General features: G+C 39.9%; 3 protein-coding genes and 1 non-coding gene across 5 annotated transcripts; 1 reads left to right on the forward strand and 3 right to left on the reverse strand.

The window, feature by feature from the left end:
- Positions 1-766: 766 nt before the first annotated feature.
- PLL1 (poltergeist like 1) lies at positions 767-9,163 on the forward strand. Of its 2 annotated transcripts, XM_059584775.2 has the most exons (4): positions 774-3,078; positions 6,041-6,154; positions 7,549-7,813; positions 8,491-9,163. In XM_059584775.2, the coding sequence occupies exons 1-4, from the start codon at positions 1,156-1,158 to the stop codon at positions 8,613-8,615; spliced, it is 2,427 nt and encodes an 808-aa protein (XP_059440758.2). In that variant the 5' UTR covers positions 774-1,155; the 3' UTR covers positions 8,616-9,163. The 2 variants fall into 2 exon arrangements, with proteins under 2 accessions (XP_059440759.2, XP_059440758.2); XM_059584776.2 differs by lacking the exon at positions 8,491-9,163 and having other exon boundaries at positions 767-3,078; positions 6,041-6,179; positions 7,549-7,636.
- Positions 9,164-9,546: 383 nt separating this feature from the next.
- On the reverse strand, positions 9,547-12,023 carry LOC132175922 (pentatricopeptide (PPR) repeat-containing protein). The gene has a single exon (XM_059588018.2). It carries the CDS (start codon positions 11,877-11,879, stop codon positions 9,738-9,740), a length of 2,142 nt encoding a protein of 713 aa, XP_059444001.2. The 5' UTR covers positions 11,880-12,023; the 3' UTR covers positions 9,547-9,737.
- Positions 12,024-12,062: 39 nt separating this feature from the next.
- On the reverse strand, positions 12,063-12,194 carry LOC132176798 (U6atac minor spliceosomal RNA). Its single transcript, XR_009439659.1, has one exon. It is a non-coding gene; the product is annotated as a U6atac minor spliceosomal RNA (small nuclear RNA).
- An 888-nt stretch (positions 12,195-13,082) lies between these two features.
- Positions 13,083-18,688, reverse strand: ABCI7 (non-intrinsic ABC protein 6). Its single transcript, XM_059584777.2, has 3 exons — positions 17,694-18,688; positions 14,492-14,751; positions 13,083-13,695 (listed from the first exon to the last, which is right to left on the reverse strand). Exons 1-3 carry the CDS (start codon positions 18,564-18,566, stop codon positions 13,377-13,379), a joined length of 1,452 nt encoding a protein of 483 aa, XP_059440760.2. The 5' UTR covers positions 18,567-18,688; the 3' UTR covers positions 13,083-13,376.
- Positions 18,689-19,209: the final 521 nt, after the last annotated feature.

The following is a 19,209-nucleotide window of genomic DNA, read 5'->3' on the forward strand; positions in this document are numbered from 1 at the left end:
CTAGGAGGAGAGTGGTAAAAGAATAGAAAAGTATTAAACCTACAACTGATCAATAACACATGTTAGAATGTAATTGGACGGTGTACGTTGTAGACATCAAATCGTAAAGCGTTGTACACCAATTATAAGATATGAATTAGATTTTTGTTGTTCGGTTTTCATTATTTTCATTCCAAAAAAGATAAACTTGAATTTAGATTATTTTGGAAGCAAGAAGAAGAAAGAAAGAAAGAAAGAAAGAAGTTTGACTACTACTAGATAGATGAAGTTTACTTGAATGCATGAGCATAAAATGCCTTCCTTATTGGTTTGTAATAAGTGAGGTTGAAAAGGGATTATTTATTCAGAATAAAACAAACAAAGCTTGAGAAAGACAGAACCGACATAGTCTATTAATGTTTTTAATACAACACAAGAAGACTTCAAACTATCGACAGATATGATCGAATTTAATGCAAGAACAGTTATATATGACCATCAATCGCCCGCCCTTTGAATATGAAATGAAACAATTGTAAAGGGGCAAAATTGTAATTGGGTTGCATGATTAGCAAGGCCTCCACTAGATGGGCCTTGGGATCGGCCCCCAAGCAAAAAGTCCCCCCACACCTCCTAACAAGGAAAAGGACAAAAGCACCCCTACAAGACAACCCTTCAATCCCTCCTCGGTTTTCCTCATTGACCCTTTTCGCTTTCCTTAAAGCAAAATCCCACAGGGGGGGTGGCCGGGTCCGGGTGGGGAGGGGGGGGTCTCAGTTATTTCAAATCCCCCCCGGCACCAAAGTCGTCAAATTAGCCTTCCCTGGGCCCCACACACCACCCGCCTGGCATCCTACGTGTCCCTGTCCTTCCTAAAAGGCCAGGTGTAACCGTCGACCAAGAGCCAACAACCGCACACAACCGAAAACAAAAAACACAAAACAAAAGAAATGTATTTCTAGAGAGAGAGTGAGAGTGAGGGAGAGAGAGGGAGGGAGACATACACTTTCTCTCTCTATAAAACCAGGCCAGTGAGTCTTTTCAAATATAATATAATAAGACTAGGAATTTTTTGTTTTTTTTTTTTTTTTTTTTTGGTTCTTTGCTTCGGACTCTGCCGGATAATAGAGTTGGGTGATTTTCTTGAGAGCCAAACGGGAGAGAACGTCAAATGTGATGGGAAACGGGGTGTCGAGCCTGTTGTCGTGCTTCAGGCCGAGCAACCAGGCGGAGCGGAGCCAGGCGGAGGTGGTTTTCGCGGCCTCGGAGCCGTTGGACGAAACCCTAGGCCACTCCTTCTGCTACGTTCGATCCTCCGCCAGGTTTCTCTCTCCGACTCACTCCGATCGCTTCATCTCGCCCTCCAGCTCACTCCGCTTCTCTCCCTCTCACGACCCGCCCGGGACCAGGGCTCGACCCGGATTAGTGGAGGCCACCGGGTTCAAGGCCATTTCCGGAGCCTCTGTCAGCGCGAATAGCTCCACTCCCAGAACTGTCCTCCAGTTGGACAACATTTACGACGATGCCACTGAGGCTGTGAGCGCTGGCCCTGCTGGCGGAGGAGTGAGGGGGAGTATTGTGAATGGCTTCGAAAGCACGTCGTCGTTTTGCGCGCTCCCTCTGCAGCCGGTGCCACGTGGCGGTTGTGACCCGTCAGGGCCGATGGAGCGGGGCGGATTCTTCCTCTCGGGTCCAATAGAGCGCGGGGCGCTCTCTGGCCCGCTCGACGCTGGGGCGGCAGATCCCGGCGGTGGGCCAGTGCCGTTCTCGGCGCCGCTTGGTGGCCCATACGTGAAGAGGAGGAAGAAGAGGGGCATTTCGGGGATTCGGAAGGCCTTCTACCGGAACCTGTCGGAGAAGAAGCGGCCATGGGTGGTGCCGGTGCTCAATTTTGTGGGGCGCAAGGAAGGAGGCCCGCCAGCGGCTGGGGACGAGTGCTCGGAGGAGCAAAGGAACGAGAGCGAGCACGTGCAGTGGGCGCTTGGGAAGGCCGGAGAGGATCGTGTGCACGTGGTCGTTTCGGAGGAGCAGGGGTGGCTCTTCGTGGGGATTTACGACGGGTTCAATGGACCCGATGCGCCGGAGTTCTTGATGGGTAATCTCTATCGCGCTGTGTACAATGAGCTCCAGGGCTTGTTTTGGGAAATTGAAGAAGAATCAGAGGAAGCTAGTAATATTAATAGTAATAGTAATAATAACAACAATAGTGGTAGCGCTAATGTTAATAATAATAGTAGTAACGAGAATGAATTAAACGTAGCTTTAGAGAGTGACCCATCTGTGGAAAACTCTGGTGGAAATCAGAATGATTTGAATTTGCCGAACGCAGTTCCTAGTGAAAGAGGATCGGCAAAGAGAGTGACTTTTCAATCGGAGGGGGAGGCGGGGACGGAAGTCAGGAGGCGGAGGCTTTGGGAATTTCTAGCGGAGGATGACCCGGAAGACGGGTTGGATCTTTCGGGGTCGGATAGGTTTGCGTTTTCTGTGGATGATGCGCTTAGCGTGAGCAATGGGGGCTCGGCGGTGAGTAGACGGTGGCTATTATTGTCGAAATTGAAGCAAGGGTTGTCAAAGCACAAGGAGGGTCATGGCCGGAAGTTGTTCCCTTGGAGGTTTTGGTTGGAGGAGAAAGAGAAGGTTGAGGTTGAGAATAGAGCGGAGGAGAGGTCTTTGAGGAGTGGGAGGAAGCGGAAGGAGGGGCCAGTGGATCATACAATGGTTTTGGGGGCATTGTCTCGGGCTCTCGAATTGACTGAGCTCTCATATTTGGATCTGACAGATAAGGTTCTTGATACGAATCCGGAGCTTGCATTGATGGGTTCGTGTTTGTTGGTTGTGTTAATGAGGGACGAGGATGTGTATGTGATGAATGTGGGTGATAGCAGGGCTATTGTTGCGCAGTATGAACCGCAAGAGGTTGGTTCGAGTGTAACGAAGTCGAAAGAGCAGGGGGACAATGGGTCAAGCAAGGAGGGTATAATTGAGGAGTCCTCAGCTGTTGGTGAAAAGGCAATTAAGGTGCCGTGCAGGGCTCCTGCTCAAGAAATGAGATTGGCGGCTTTGCAGCTCTCTACTGATCACAGCACGAGCATCGAAGATGTAAGTTTTGAATTCTGGAAAATTTTTAAGTTTGTGTTTTGTTTTTAATTTTATGTGCTGGGATCTTAGTTTTTATTTTATTTTTTGCTGTCAATACTAAGATTTGATCCGTTACTGTTGAAATTCTCCGTGAACCTGCTGTTCGCTTTGCTTGTATTCTATGGAATCGTGTGGCTACATAACTTTTTGCTCTGTTTTCACATTGGTGTACAAGCTCGGAGTCCCTGTGACCTGCAGGCTTAGATATATATGGACTCTTGTTGTGCCAGGGGAGTTGGTACTGGGAAAAATACAGACTTCAGAATTCATATAACAAACTCTTCAAGTGTCACTTATAGCTTCAATCAGTTATATGACGAGATACCCATGACAATTTATTATAAAAAGGTTTTTAAGACTTTCCCTCCAGGCACAGGTCACATGCATTTGTCCCATTTTTTTGCTGAGTCTGTGAATTGCGGGACCACTATCCATAGCCCTCTAGTAATTCTTGGTTTTTGTGGGGGTTGAAACTTGTGATGTCTTCTGGTTATTAATGGTTTGTTGAACAGAACAAAGAGTATCTAAGAGATTAATCTCTCTGTTGTTGGTGCCATTTTAGATCTTTGGCAATGTTAATTTTGTGATGGGAGATGGAAATAACTCTTTAGATTTTCCATGAAGCAACCTTTGCTACTGAAGAATTGTACATCAGTACTCAATCGGTCCCAAAAGGACTTGACCCTTTTATTTGATCATATTCTAGTCTCTCTTGATTTTTAAGTTGTTTACCCTTAAAATTTTTAGCATCATGCTTCATGCATCCTGATCTTAGGCCATATCTGCTCTATGATAAGTTGTGTTACCAGATTCTGACAGGCTGAGGGACATTCCATTAGACATACTAATAGCCAGTACTATCATCTTTAACTATGGCCAAATAATTAATATGCATAGTAGGTCAATGCTTTTTAGGACTTACTAATATGCATAGTAGGTATTTAAAGTTTTTGTGTTGTATTGCCTCTGTTTGTGGACCTTTAAGAGAGAAGAAAGTAAGGCAAACCTCATAAGGTGCTTACTCTGGCCAGCTTGTGCAAAATATTTTGTGCAGTGAGTTGGGTTGAAGCAGATTCGTTGGTCATTTGTCATCATACATTGTTCTTCTTAGATGGTCTCCATTTTGTATTGCCACATAGAACCTCTGTTGCCTACGAATGTCAATATATTGAAGTGAAGAGAGTGTCTGAATCTTATTTTTGTTATTCATGTCTATAGTCCTTAAAACTTCCAATACCATGTTAAAGTGAAACAAAATCCCAGTCTCTTTGTGATCTGCAATGGAGTATCTGATTTAGAAATTGTTTTTGTTTTTTTCTTTTGTAAAGAAAATTGTGAGAAATAAGATATTAAAGCTTTAATAGAACAGGGGCATGCATTCCAAAATGATGTTTTATGAGTCTTCTTTCACTGGTGACACTGGAAGATCTGAGGAAGCTTCCTTTTCCTTGTCCCTTCTTTACTTGCTTTTGTCATTTGTCTTTATGCATGTTGTCACTAATCCATTTATTCTTAAACAAAGAAGATATGCAGAAGCTTCCTCATAAGTTACTTTTTTCGTAGGTAATGTCAGATTGTCAGATGTTTAATTGTGGATATGGTTTTGATGCGTTTATGTTAATTAATATGCAAATTGTGCTTGGTCTATGGCTCAATTGATGTACATATTTTGGTAGTGTCTTAAGATCTGCTGAACTTGTACTTCTTTAGATCTTTCTTTTCTTCCTGGGGTTTTGTATGGGCTTGAGACTTTACACTGGGAGCAGTATTGGGTGGGTTTTGTTACTTATAAAAAAATAATTATTTATTAAAACTATGTTTTCTCCAAAGTCAGAATAATAGTGATATTTTCTCCATTTGTTTGCGGTGCCTACTGGTACTTTTACTTTTGGGCTGTAGTTATGTCTTTTGAGGGTGTGATCAAGCTGGTTGCATAGCTTAAAATTGGTCATTTACTTGATTGGTGCGTCTTCAAGCTAGAGACGCTTGAGTCATGGAGTTAAGTTTCTATTTCATTGAACTTTTGTTGCCGCTTAACTTAAGGGTTGAATTAGAGAGAGTTTTGCACATTAGGTGCCTCCCTGTGCTGCAACTAAATCTACATAGCTGAACTGTTGAGATTGAGTCACCTTTTCGAGTTCATGCTACATGAAGCTGAATCTTTTTTCAGTGCATATCCCTTCTAAGCTGATAAGTTTTTTAGTAACAATGATTCATCTCATGTGGACGGTTTAATCTTCCCCTAGTAGGTTTTATTAATGTGGTAGCTTTTGTACTGTTGTTCTCGACATGACTTTAGTATTTCTGTAGGTGTAAACATGCAAGCCTTTAATGCTGTACTTCTACCCATTCTTTTTTTTTTTTTTTTTTTTTTAGGGGGGAGGGGGGGTTTCATTTCCCACTTCCTTGTTTCCCATACACGTGGTGTATGATGATGTATGTTTATGTGGTAAATTTTGCAGAATCTCTCTTTACTTATCAAAAAAAAAAATTTTTTGCAGAATCTCTCTTTTCCTCAATACTGCTTAGTACAGACCTAATGCATGACTGTTTTTGTCATGGCATTGTTTTCAACTACTGAGTCAGCCCCATGCTTATTGCAGATTCCCAGACTGTTACACATTTATTCCATGCGGCAATGGAAGTACATTATTTTGTAATGCTCTGTCAACTTTGAGCGGTTTGGGGCCGTTTAAATCAAGAAATTTGATAATTTTTTCACTCCCATGTGTTTGCTTTTGTTCTCTTGTTGATGAATGTTTGGGTGTTCTGCTTTTCATGCTTGTTTAAATTTCCCATAATTATTTTTTTTTTGTTAGTAATTATGATTGGTATTACTCTTCTTAAGTTTTCTAGTCATGACACATTGACATTGATGCATAGTTGCTCAGATTTGCTAATCATTTCTGTCTCCATGGTGCAGGAAATCCTAAGAATAAAGAATGAGCACCCAGATGACAAACATTGCATCGTCAATGATAGAGTAAAAGGTCGCCTTAAGGTTACCAGAGCGTTTGGAGCAGGATTTCTGAAACAGGTTCTCTGATTTATTGTTATTCTTGGTAATTTACCTTAAAAAATTTCCCTTCTAAAATTACTTATCAAAAAAAATTTCCCCTTCTAAAATCATTCTGTTGGGAAATTTGTTTTGTGGCACTGTTGTCTGCATCACAGAAACATCAAACAGTTCATAATTAGTGCTTCCTCTGATGTGTTTTAATAATGATGACTGCATACTCATCTTTTTTTAAGGCAATTATGGCATGTTGATGAGACTCGCTCTTCTAGAAAGAAGAGAAATGTACATATAGTTGTCAAATCACATATCATATTGTTTCTTTAAACTATTTGCATTTTCTTTGTAATGTATCTTTACAGAATAAATCCTTGTGTTTCTATATGTATGAACTTTTTGTGTCAACAACAATAACTTGTTCATGTATATGTTTGAAGATCTGGGCAGGATTTGAGCTATTTAACTACATATGATTCCATTTTATCACCAGTACAAAAAAATAATTACAGAAAATCATGGATTTTGATATGTTTTACAATTCTTGAGACCCCATATTGTAATTAATAATCTCTAACATATGTATTTTGATCTAAACTCAGAATATTCCAAGTTTGTGCTTCCACTACATTAGAATATCTACGTATATGTTCTTATATGCATATGTATATTTTTGAGGTGCAATGAAGCCTTGAAGAGTAGAGTTTTCCAATTGAGTAAAAACAAAGAGCTATAAATCTTTTTTTTTTTTTTTTTTTTTTTTTTTTTTTTTTTATAATTTCAGAGGAACTACACTTTGAATCTGGCAAATCACCAACCTATACATACTTCCCTTGTCAGGGAGGCAGGGTTGGGTGGGGGTTTGGGGGAATGGGGCTGGGAAGACAACAAATATGAACATAATATATTCTTTTGTTATATACAACATTACTTATCATATATATATATATATATATATATGAACATAATAATGTATTCTGTTTTGATATTTGGGTTTGATGTTTTTCACATCTGCTGATATCCTGTGGTGTGAAACAAAATTGTTTGTTAGTGGAGTGATCCATCTTTAGCAAGCTTCTTTGCTCTCACCAGATCCATCTCTAGCAAGCGCATCCACCACTATGTTGCTTGATTAATGCGTCTTTAACTGCTTCATGTTGTACAAGGTCAGAATTGATGACGCACATATGTAATGTGTGCATTCTACACAAAAAATCATGTGTTGTATGATTCAATTCAATTAAAATGGAAATTATTTTGCTGGTGGTATAAGCATACTAACTTGCATGTGCAGCCAAAAGAATTATGCTTGCCTGTTATGTCTACTGGATGAAGCTTTCCATGTATGGTTGTTTTTGGATGTATCATGTTATAGGAATCTAGACTTGCAAAATAATGTGATGTCCATGCTGGTGCAGCCTAAATTGAATGATGCACTGTTGGAAATGTTTCGGAACGAGTACATTGGTACTGCACCTTACATATCCTGCTTGCCTTCTCTTTGGCACCATAGACTTTGTCCTGGGGATCAGTTCTTAGTGCTCTCATCTGATGGTCTGTATCAGTATCTGAGTAATCAGGAAGTGGTTTCACATGTTGAGAGTTTCATGGAGAAGTTCCCCGATGGAGATCCTGCACAACATTTGATAGAGGAGCTTCTTAACCGTGCAGCCAAAAAAGCTGGTATGTCATTTTTCTACCATTTAAAATCTTCTCATTTTTTAAGCAGACACTGCTCTATAGATCATATGATGGTTTATGAAATGGTGCAAGAATTAGTAGAAAAGTTGTATGATGTCAATGTAAGACCCTACAACTCAGCTCAATTCTACTAAACCTAAACCCAACTTAAGATTCTAGTATCTGAAATACTAATCAGAGTGGACGCTTTACATGGAAAGTAACTAGACTCATCACTGCATGCTGATCTTGTGTATAAACTGTGTAAAGTTGCACTTTTGCATAAAGTTTTTTAACCCTTTTCACTCTTTAGTGCTTTCAACCTGGAATATAAGAATGTGTATCATGGCTATAGCTAGCATTCATAAATTGTGCCTGAAATTCTTGGATCCAATTTGATTTTCCCAGGGTCAAAAGGATCAATCTGAACTTTTAATTTGAGGATCTGAGTCTTTAAGAATATCCATCAAAAAGTGAAAGTATTGATTTTTCTAATGAATACTTTTCAATTTCATTAGAAGAGCAAAGAAATAGAGTTGTAAGACTTGTTATGTTTGGTAAAACCATTGTTATAAAGATCAGAGGTTTATGCAAATGCATATGTTTAGGTGGCTACTGGTCTTTCTTGTGCTGTTTTATATCATTTCGAGATTTTAAACTTGAGGTGATTTTATTTGCAGGAATGGATTTACATGAATTACTGGACATCCCGCAGGGAGACCGCAGAAAGTACCATGATGATGTTACTGTTATGATTATATCACTTGAAGGAAGAATTTGGAAGTCATCGGGAAAGTACCTCTGAAACCTTCATACACAAGCGATCTACTCTATACAAGAAATAGCAGTCTCAATTTTCAACTAGAGCTACATGCAAGCGGTCTCAGAAGATTCACAAATGGCCCATTTTTATTGGGTCTCATTAGTTTTTAATCGTTGCACAGTATAAAAATACAGCTAATAGAGGGAATCCGGGATGATAATGGCAAAAGGCTAATGTTAGATATTCATCAAGGTTTTAAGTAGGAGCCAAGAAAATTTGGTTCAAGGAGAAAAAAGGGTATCTGTAGATGGGGATTGTAGGGAAATGATCTGTAGGGGAAAAGGGGATTCTTTTTTGTTTTCTTTCCATGTTTTTGTCTTTCTACCTTCTAGAGAAATTTTGCATAGGTGGAGGCTTTTCCCATTAATTTGTGCTTTTCTTTTTTCTTCCGTGCCAGAGCCAAGAAAATTGTGGTTGTAAATTGGTGGGTTACAAATTTACTTACTGAACTTGAGCACTCCCTTGTCAAAAATGAGCAGCTATAGTTTTGAGGTGGATTTTCAGCAAAGCAGGTTACTGAGTTGGAAATTTATTGAAATCCTTGTGTGGCTTGTGCTTATGAAAACATTCCTACAATGAAGAATTCACTTTTGAGCACAATTATCACAAGTTGTTCACTAGGGAGCTTGTCTCACGGGTGAAATTGCTCCCAAAGAACCCCCAAAGTGTGCATTTATTTGTATGGCAATGTATATCAAGAAGAATGTAGACATGTGGATTAAAGTCAAAGGGGTTGTTATCATGAGACTCAAATTTAGCCATCCCTAACCCTTATTTGTATATTTTATTTATTTTTAAATGAAATCTTTATCTTAACAAAAAAAAAAAAAAAAAGAAAAAAAAAGAGGAATGTAAAATCACTTCTGCCCTGCATCTTGAAAAGCAACAATTATTGAAGGAATTTCAGAGCAACTAAAGCCAATGAAACCATCCCGTCTGTTATGAGATCAAGATAAGATCAATGTTCCATTCAAAACTCTAAAGCAGGATAAGTATAAGGTTTGCAATAATAAAAGCTAAGTTCAAAAATGTGAATTACAACTATTAACATATTAAGGAATGAGGAAAGCTATTATTGCCTCAGTAATTACAGTTGGTTCACATCTACGCTGCAACAGCAGGAGATGGAATCCGTGACTGCACCCACGACACTAATTCTTCTCGAGTTGCCACAAAGCAACCAACTTTATCTTCACTCTGTCTGAATGGTGCATCAAGTTTCTTGACATGAGAAGCGAAGGAATTGGCCAGTCCTTGAGAGAATTTGTGAGTTCCTGTACCTGTTTGAGCTAAAAGTAATTCTGGCAATTCCTCCTTGCGCTGAACAATCTTGGACAAAGTCCCCATCCACTCTTCCAGCGCAGTCTCAGCTGCACCAACAGACAGGGACCGAACATCCAAGCACCACACATCTACAGTCTTGTTGTGCAAACCTGGGTACAACCCATATAGGGTTCCCAAGTAGAGCAATTCATGAGCTCTCTCGTGAAGCTTTCTACTTCTACAGATATCAATGAAGCAATTACAGAAGGGTCTCCGGGCTTCGACTGCAGTTTCACTGAGAATACCCCTAAACTCTTCCTTGACAGTTTCAAAACCAGTCTTCTCTTCTGTTACCAATTCCACAAGGACAAACAACTTTGGGTTAGCTCGCTGCAAACAGGCAAGAACCTTACCAATGTCCTCATCTACCTCACACAAGGACACAACAGAAAGGAGGCATCCGCAAAGCCTATCGTCCGGGTTAACCCCTTTTTCAACTGAAACACCAAAAACCCTAACCAAATCATCAATCCTCTTAGCCTTACCCAAGCACTGAATCAAACAAGTGCAGCCCATTACATTGAGCTCAACACCCAACTGAGACATTTCTTCAAACACCTCCATTGCCTTATCAACTTTCCCTCCACTCCCATATATATTAAGCATTGCTGTGTAACTCCAACTATCCGGCCTGCGATTCTCCAAACTCTTCATGTCCTCGAACAGCCTCTCAGCCTCTTCCTCCAATGCAAGGTCTGCACACATATTCAACAATGTATTATACAAAATCAAATCCATCGGCCACCCGTTCGACCTAATTTTCTCCCACAATTCCAAAGCATCTCGAGCCCACCTTGCCTTGCCATAAATCTTAACAAGTGCAGTTAACGTTTTCTCGCTCGGGGTTAACCCGGATTCGACCATTTCCTCGAATAAACTCCTAGCTAAACCAGGCTTTCCAGCCTTCCCCATTGCCTCTAACAATGTATTATACACAACCAAATTAGGCTGCACACCAAGAGACCTCATCTCTTGCAACACATACCTAATACCATCATAGTCCCCAGATTCACCAAACATCTTCCCCAAAACAGAGAAGGTAACATGGTCAGGTATCCACCCAGTAGCCCTCCCTCTCTCGTACAAATTTACCACTTCCTCAACCCTGCCCAATTTGGCATACACATCTAGAATAGCTGAGTATGTCACCTCATCAGGCATCAAACCAGTCTTGTACATCCTCTCAAACCACTCCACAGCCTTATCGAAATGATGGCACTTTTTGGCACAAGTAATAATGGTGGAGTATGTGATATTATCAAGCTTAATCTCATTGCTAATCATCTCATGGGCAAGGTCCTCCATGAGCTGAAGCTGCCTTCCAAACCTCAAAGATTTCATTGTGACATTGTAGAATATAGTTTCCAGGGGAAACAAATTTTGGGTCTTGATCCATTTGAAGAACAAATGGGTTTTCTGCCATGGCCTCAAGCTGTTGAGTATCAAAAGCGCGTTTTCTCTGGTGGGTGGGTGAGGGATTTCCTGAAGAGCGGCCAAGAAAGCAACTTCAGAGTTGTCAGAGTCATTGAGCCTCTGGGCAAACTGCCTGAGCTCTTTGATTTGAGGATTGTACGAGTAAGAAGAGCGTTTCTGCCGCTGATGGGAGAGCACGGAGCGTTTGGGCTTGGTGGGGTTAACCCAGGTGGACTTTGGCTTGGACAAGAGCTGGGTTTGGTCCTTGGAAGGTTCAGAGAGGGTGGTTGTGGATAGAGGCTTGAGTTGCTCAGATAAAGATGGGTTTTTGTGGTTTGGGTCTATCAAATTTGGAGACACCTTTGGGGGAGATTTGGAAGAGCTGCACAAAATGGTAACTCTCCTCACTCTGTGTTGTCTGTGTGGAGAGTTGAAGATAATGGGTCTCTTTGTGTCTGAGAGATGCCCTGTAAAATGGACATCTAGAGCCGTAGACAAAGCAGTAGCCATTGCAGAGAGAGAGAGAGAGAGGGAGTATGCTTAACTCAATACTCTCAAGTATAGACGTTTTTCAGGATATTTTTGTAAACCTTATCCGAATCCAACTAATAACCCTAAAAACTACGGATATTCAGAATTTAAAAGAAGAATAATAAAAAAAAAAAAAGGTTGGTAGATGGGGAAATAAAAACCAAAAAAATTGGGTTATAGATCCACCCCGAAGGGTGGGTAGCCTTAACCGGATGTGTGGATAACTGGAAAGCCCGAAGGCTGTTCCCGTCCCTGTCAGGGGAGATGCCAACCATCTCTCCTTTCTACGAACACACCTAAATACTTGCCATATGATGTTTATAAAGAGTTAATTATTTCTATACGCTTCCAATGTGGGACAATGTGTGCTGTAACTACACACCTTTCAAGGAGCTTGACTTAAGCTTGAGCCTAGCACGGACTTGTATCGATTTTATTGGGTAGCCTAAATGTTACAAAAGTTTGACGAGAGATATTGCGAACATATCGGAAGCTATCGGTATTCCACCCCTAAATTCTCTCTTGCTCTTAATGGAAGCTTAGTTGGGTACTTTCCTGGGAAGAAGATTTGAGGCAAAAAAATCCACTTTCCTCTTATTTCTTTGGTATTGCTAAACACTTGTGTTCTCTAGTCTCATGTCAATTGTCGCTAATTCTTTTACTCGTCATCCAGATGGGCTGGCGGAGGAGATCACATACCAGAGGCCTCAACCTTCGGTAAATCTGTTGCGGAAGTCTGTATATTTTACTTCTCTTTCTGGTTCTTTTCTTGGTTCAGTGGACCATATGCATCCCCAAGGTGTGATTGATTCCTTCAGTGAATGAGAGACATTTTTTCAATGAAGTGAAAAATGTCTCACATATTTAATAACAATTTTTTGTTTTTGAACAATTTTGTTTCTTTTAATTCAAATTGAATCCAATGCTATGGTTGCAGAAAGAAAATTAATATCTGCAGCACTTAAACGCCAAGTTGGAACATGGGTTAAGGATTAATTCTAACCTTCCAATCTTGGGAATCAGGGGCCTATGAGTACTAAGTCAATTTTATTGATCCAATTTGTAGGCAAATTTCACAATAAAATGCCCTTTTTTTTGTTCGATAGGTAGGCAGTAATATCATATGAAATGTTTCAGGGGAGATGAATGTTAAAGAATAAGGCATGAATTTCAAAAATGGGTACCCAAAAGGTGTCAATTGAACTGTAATAAACCAAAGGGAGAGATATACATGCATTTTACCCCCTTTTTTTTAAAAAAAATAAAAGAGTATCAACAAATGGAGTTTAAACTTTGCTATAATTATAATTTCTCTCCACCCTTTCTTCTCTCTTCCCATTGCTCAGGTGCCAAATGAAGCATTAGGCTGTAAAAATTTCACCATGACCAAAATTTTCTAGAATTTCCATCAATTCTCCTAAACAATGCATCAAAGTATAATTATAAATTTCAGCTGCCTTAGATGTACACAGCACACTATGAGGACCCTTTAAGTGTGGGAGCCAATACTTCTCTAATATGACTCTCTACTTCCCTTTTGATGGAAGAATAAGGCAGCCGTTCTATCACCTCGGCTCCAAAGGAGAAGAGAAGAGCCCTTCTAGCCGTCTCCAAGTTGATGCCGCGTGCCAGGAAGTAGAAGAGCTGGCTTTCTTCTAGGTCACTTATTGCAGCTCCATGGGAGCACTTGACATCATCTGCAATTATTTGGAGATTCGGTTTTACATTCACTGTTGCACGAGGTTCCAGGAGCAGGCTCCTTGTTAGTTGTCCTGCATCTGTCTGTTGTGCAAATCTGCATGATACAGCAAGAACTAAATAGAAGTAAAGCATGTGCAGTTCTATTTTTTTTCTTCTTTTTTAAACTCCAGAAAAGAGAAGTGGGCAGAGGAGGAGGCGAATGATGGAGATTTGGTTTATGAGGAAAAAGGGGTTGTGAAGAACAGAAGGAAGTTAATAAGCTTGGAAATGAATGGCAAGGGGTGGGTTGCCTTGAGTTCCACCCTTGCAGAAGGGGTGGGTCACAGAGTGGGGTGGCCACTCCCCCCTTTTTTTTGTTGTTTTGTTTTTTGGCAATTTTTTTTTCTTTGAGGGTAAAAGTTGAATATCATAAACATTTCAGAAGAAAAATGGGCAGAAATATCTATTTGATGACAACCCAGAACGCAGTGAATTATTTGATAAAACTAAAACTTCAACGAGCTATTTGATAACAGTGCTAAGCACAGGCAGCTAATATTTTTCCTAAGAGAAAATAACTGTATTACTCCCGCTCCATGAGTTTTTATTTTTATCTTTTAGCTCATTGAGTTTGATCCCATCATCAAAACTATTCATCAGTCCCATTCCGTTATTTTCTCTGACAGACTCTACATAAAATTACAATTCTACCATTTTTCAAAAGAAAAAAGGAAAATAGAGAGTGGCTTGCGGCCACCCCCCTAACAGAGAGGGTGGCTCACAAGGGTAACCGCAAGCCACCCTTCCCTTCTGATTTTTTTTACACGATTATGAATAGTATATGGGGTGATGTTAAACAAAACCAAGATGTACTCGTGATAATTGTAAGTAATCAAATAAAATAGAATTACCTGTTGACTTTTACATTCCCATCAAACACAGCTTGTCCTAGAGAATGAGCCACAATACACTTGTGAAGTTGTCGAGAATAACCTCGAGGATGGTCCAAGACTAGTCTACTATGTAGATCTTGTGTTTGATCACCAACAGACAAATGCAATGTTGATAAATCTGTTACTGTGTCTGGGCCCAATTGCTGAATATGGACATTGTGCCGGCTCAATTTTCCACCAATGCTTACCTCTACAAGCTCATAAGCACTAGCTGATTCCTGCAAACAATCAACTTTAAATTGTTGACCCCACCGTTGCTGGATTAATTCCATAACATATAATACTAAAAAGATATGTACACAATAGGTTAGAGTTGACATCAAGTGTAGTCTATCAACAAAGGTTAGGAACTCATTGCTCAAATCACATCCTACAAAGAACTTCATGAACGTGACATTAACTAACATTTAATGCCAGAAGTAAATCAAGGATGAATAACATTACAGTGAATAGAGCTTATTATGCAATTTACCTAGCAATAATTAGATCAACTAATAACACAAGTTGCTAAAACTACTATGCTCATGGAACAAAATTATCATGCCAAATCTGAAAGAACACTTGAGGTAATGATAAAAGATTGATCACTCTAAAACATACATATGCAAAAGCATAAACTAGATATAGAAGAAAATGTGCACATTCATAAAAACAAGCAGAACAGGTAACATGAAGTAGTCATTCTCAACAAAGTCAGCTCCAGGGTTGCTTTCACAAATATCATCTGCGCTGAAGGTGAGATAGAGGAGGAAATAAAGTGGCCAAAAACTGTGCTTAAAGCAGAGCTAAATATATGCTCTTGTTACCATAGCTTTCCTTAGTAATTTCTACAACAAAGGTAGAGTTTTAAGGATTTAAATGTTTTGCCATCAGAGTAGGTTACATAGCCCATGTAGTGACCAATAGATAACACAGAAAATAGAGAATTCACAACAAATTGAGCTCAAGAAAAAGACAAGATCAAAGAAGATAATACTAAATTCTACTAAGTAAAAAAAATTTCATCACACAAATCCCAGTTTTCTCATTGTTGCATTTGCCTTTCTTAAAAGCCCAAAACAGGAGCAAGGTTAAGAGTAGTTTTTTTCCCCCAAGAGCTTCCATGGTTTGAGATTTCTAATATGCCACCAAACCATACATGTTTTCCTCTTCTTAAGAGAGAGAGAGAGAGAGAGAAGGGGGGGGGGGGGGGGGGGTGGTAAGCCTTGAATCCATATTATGGGACCATATCCCTCCAGCAAACAAAAAATAACATACATTTTTGTGACTTAGTGCCAAAACATAAGACTCACCAAATGCCATACTAATTAAAGCCCATATAAGCCCATAACAAAAGTACTTCTAACTTCATAGAAATGTATAGCACCTGCCTCTACCAGTTTTTAAGTTCTATCCATCGGTACAAAAGTACTTCATGCAGCCTTAGAAGAAAGCTCAAGCTGTTGCCTTTAAAGTGATTTTCAGTATTGCAGCTAAAGAGCTTTTCACATGTTGGGCCATAATGTCCAATTTATGGAACCAGGAATTTTTCTTAAGAAGCCAAGTATTGAGTAGGGCTGAGCACAGAACTCATCAAGTTGGTATTCAACCCCTACCAACAACTGAACTGAAAGACATTGGTAGAATGTTTTAGTACCAATCAAACCAATCAAGGAGTCGGCTATTGAACCAAAATGACCTGTCAGGTTGGTAACCGGCCAAACCAACATTGTTGAATATTGAAAAAGAAGCAGCTGAAAATTTATATACTTTAAGCTAAAAAACTAGCATGTTAGCTGCAAGCAGCCATCTATCTATTTCCTCCCAAACAAGGAGTTTAGAAGCTAAGATAAGGAGGTCCATGAAGCCTCAAAGGGAGAAAGTGTCACCTTGAGCAATGCAATCTGAATCAGCCATGCTGAAGAAAAAGTTGAACAGGGAAAAGAAGTCGGAGGGCAACTAAGTTTACAAGTTATTGGTTGAAAAAAATAAATAGATAATGAGAAGAGACGAGCTTTCTTTGATAATAGACAATCCACTTTTTGGGCCAGACATACCGATTCAGCCATGGAAGACTATTTTTAGTTACTTTGTAATTTAATAATGTCCAAGATTTATTTTGTGGCTCATGTGCAACATTACATTGAGCCAAGTCTCATATGGTTTTGAAGATCAAGTCATTAGGAAGCCAAGGCTAAAATACTTTCTGATGTAGGTTATTATTTCAAAAGTTATTGTTAGTTTTGTAGGAGGGGTAGATCTATAATTTTCTGAAACTTTTACAAGTTGAGGGTATTTTGGTAATTGAGTCGAGTCTAGAACTTTCTAGAAAAATTTCTAAGAATAGTTTTTTTTTTGAGTGCAAGTTAATCTCTACTTGGGTTTTATGAGGTCTTTAGTTTACTAGTCAAATTAGGATCCTAATGCTACTAATAATGTACTCAAAGAGTAGAGACTTCATTAATGGAATATTGAGTAATTTGAGTTTTTAGGAAAGAGTGCATAGAGTGTTCTTCTCCTTCTCTTTCTCTTTCTCTTCTTCTTCATTGGTACACTGTTACCGTTCAAACCACTGTTCATACAGCCCTTGAACAGAGAAAAAAAAAAAAAAAAAACTAACCCCAAACTAGATCCATTCTCCAATATCCTTCATAAACTTTCAAAAACCTAATTTTTTCATTACCTTTAGCCACCAAATAATTCTTCAAATCAACCCAAAACCCTTCAATCAGCCATCGGCAGTAAAATTCAGACAATCAGCTTTCACAAAGAAGCAGCTCTCTATTAACATTATCCCCTATCTTTTCAAACACCAATTCACTCTAGCAGTTGGAGATGCTAAAAAGTTTTCAGTTGTAAGTCATCAACAATCTTACGTGAGCACTTCTGAAGCACTAGTTAGCAACTAGTCATTTTTAAGACCACATTTGATCATATATAGTAAAAGTCACTACAATGCATACGTACATGTAGAAATGATTCATTCACTGCCGCATGTTCAATGACATAAGAAACGTACTACCCCAATTGTTTCCATGAATATGATCGTAAATCACATTCCTATAATCTTCTCCAAACTGCAAACGTATCAAACAAGCTGTACAGACTATATTTAACAACCAATAATAACAATTCAACCATGAAAAAAAAAAAAAAACACTCAGCCAGAACAAGAATTCACCTGCTGGACTGAAGTCCACTTTATATGAGCAGCATTTAAAGACTGATTCTGAATATATGAATGCCTAACCTTCCCGCCTTGTTCAACCACCACTTCCAAAACTGAATTCGTCCAATAACTCTTCTTCTCATCCTTACCTTGGAACTCCTCAACTATAAGAATCTCTCCTCCCTTCTCCACCAACACAAACACCCTCGGATTCGATACGGGCAGTTCATTTGACCCCTCGTCACTGCCCTCAACAGAAATGTACCTCAAACAAACAGGAGTCTCTACCTTACACCCCGCCGGAACATACACCACCGTCAAATCCGGCGCGCCTATCCCATTAATAGACCAAAACAAGTCACCCCCAGCCGAATTACACACAAATTCACACACCCTTTTGATAATTCTCTCATCAGAGAGCTCCAACAAGCTCCCAACAAAAACCCCACTTGGCAATTCGGACAAATTCGCCGAATTTACGACATACCCATCAGCAATAACAAGGTTGGGGAACTGGGTGTTCGAAGAAATGCCTGAGAGAGCTGAGGAGTGAGGAGGTTGAGGGATTGGGCTAATTTGCGAGTGTCTGATGAAGGAGGTGTCCGTGAAACGAAACGACTCATCTTTGCGGGAGGGCCATGGGGTTGAGAGGAGGGTCTCGGACGAGGTGTCTCTGAGCTTTTGGAGAGGCAATGGTGGTGGAGAGGAAGAGGGCAGAGAGTCTTCAAGGGTTTCTGCTAGTTGGAGGACAAAAGGGTCTGAGAAGGTTGGGGCTGGTTGTAGTGAGACTCTAGTTCTCGTTCTGGGTTTAGGAGCTCTGGTGGGTGATGAAACTACTGGGATTGGGGGCCTTTGAATTTTGGGTGTGAAGGCAAAAGCCGCCATGGATGGTGGTGGTTGTGGAGTTTGGAGTTACCTGTTATCGTAGAAGACCTGCCTGACCAGACACATAACAAACAACATGCCTTAGCGAACCCATCAACGGATTGGGATCCCGGCAAATAGGAAAATTGCCCATCTATTATTTTTGAAATCCTGGCATTACAATGTCATCTAAGGGTCAATTACCACGTTTCCCATTAATAATAATAATAATAAAATAAAATAAAATAGTGCTCCAAATTATCAGTCATTTTTATTTTAGCGGCTTAATATTCAAAAAGTGATAAAGTAGCTTCTCAAATTACTAAAAAGTTGCAATTTGACCACTCCAAACTATCAATCCCACAAAAACGTCATTTTGAAAAAAAAAAAAAATTGTAGTTTTAGGGTAGCTCGCCAGCCACCCTATGGCCTATGGGGTGGTTGGGCGACCACCCCCATGGCCTATAGGGTGGCCGACAAGCCACCCCAAGCCATGGGAGTGGTTGGGCAGCCAGCCTAGGCCTGTTGGGTGGTTGGGCAGCCACTCCAACAGGCCTGGGGGTGGCCAGCGAGCCACCCCTAAACCATCGTTTTTTTTTTCCCTCAAAACAACGTCATTTTAGAGGGCATTTTTTAAATTGATTTTTTTTTTTTTTTTTTTTTT

Source organism: Corylus avellana, chromosome 3 (assembly GCF_965113065.1).
Source record: "Corylus avellana chromosome 3, dhCorAvel1.hap1.2, whole genome shotgun sequence".
NCBI classification, from domain to species: Eukaryota; Viridiplantae; Streptophyta; class Magnoliopsida; order Fagales; family Betulaceae; genus Corylus; species Corylus avellana.

Coding starts and splice junctions, on each gene's coding strand:
- ABCI7 (XM_059584777.2), bottom strand. CDS start 18,566: ATGGCGGCTTTTGCCTTCACACCCAAAATTCAAAGGCCCCCAATCCCA. Junction 14,752..17,693: donor AGTGGACTTCAGTCCAGCAG/GTGAATTCTTGT, acceptor GATTGTTTGCAG/GAATCAGCTAGTGCTTATGA. Junction 13,696..14,491: donor GGGAATGTAAAAGTCAACAG/GTAATTCTATTT, acceptor TGTATCATGCAG/ATTTGCACAACAGACAGATG.
- PLL1 (XM_059584775.2), top strand. CDS start 1,156: ATGGGAAACGGGGTGTCGAGCCTGTTGTCGTGCTTCAGGCCGAGCAAC. Junction 6,155..7,548: donor GAGCAGGATTTCTGAAACAG/GTTCTCTGATTT, acceptor ATGCTGGTGCAG/CCTAAATTGAATGATGCACT. Junction 7,814..8,490: donor CCGTGCAGCCAAAAAAGCTG/GTATGTCATTTT, acceptor TTTTATTTGCAG/GAATGGATTTACATGAATTA.
- LOC132175922 (XM_059588018.2), bottom strand. CDS start 11,879: ATGGCTACTGCTTTGTCTACGGCTCTAGATGTCCATTTTACAGGGCAT.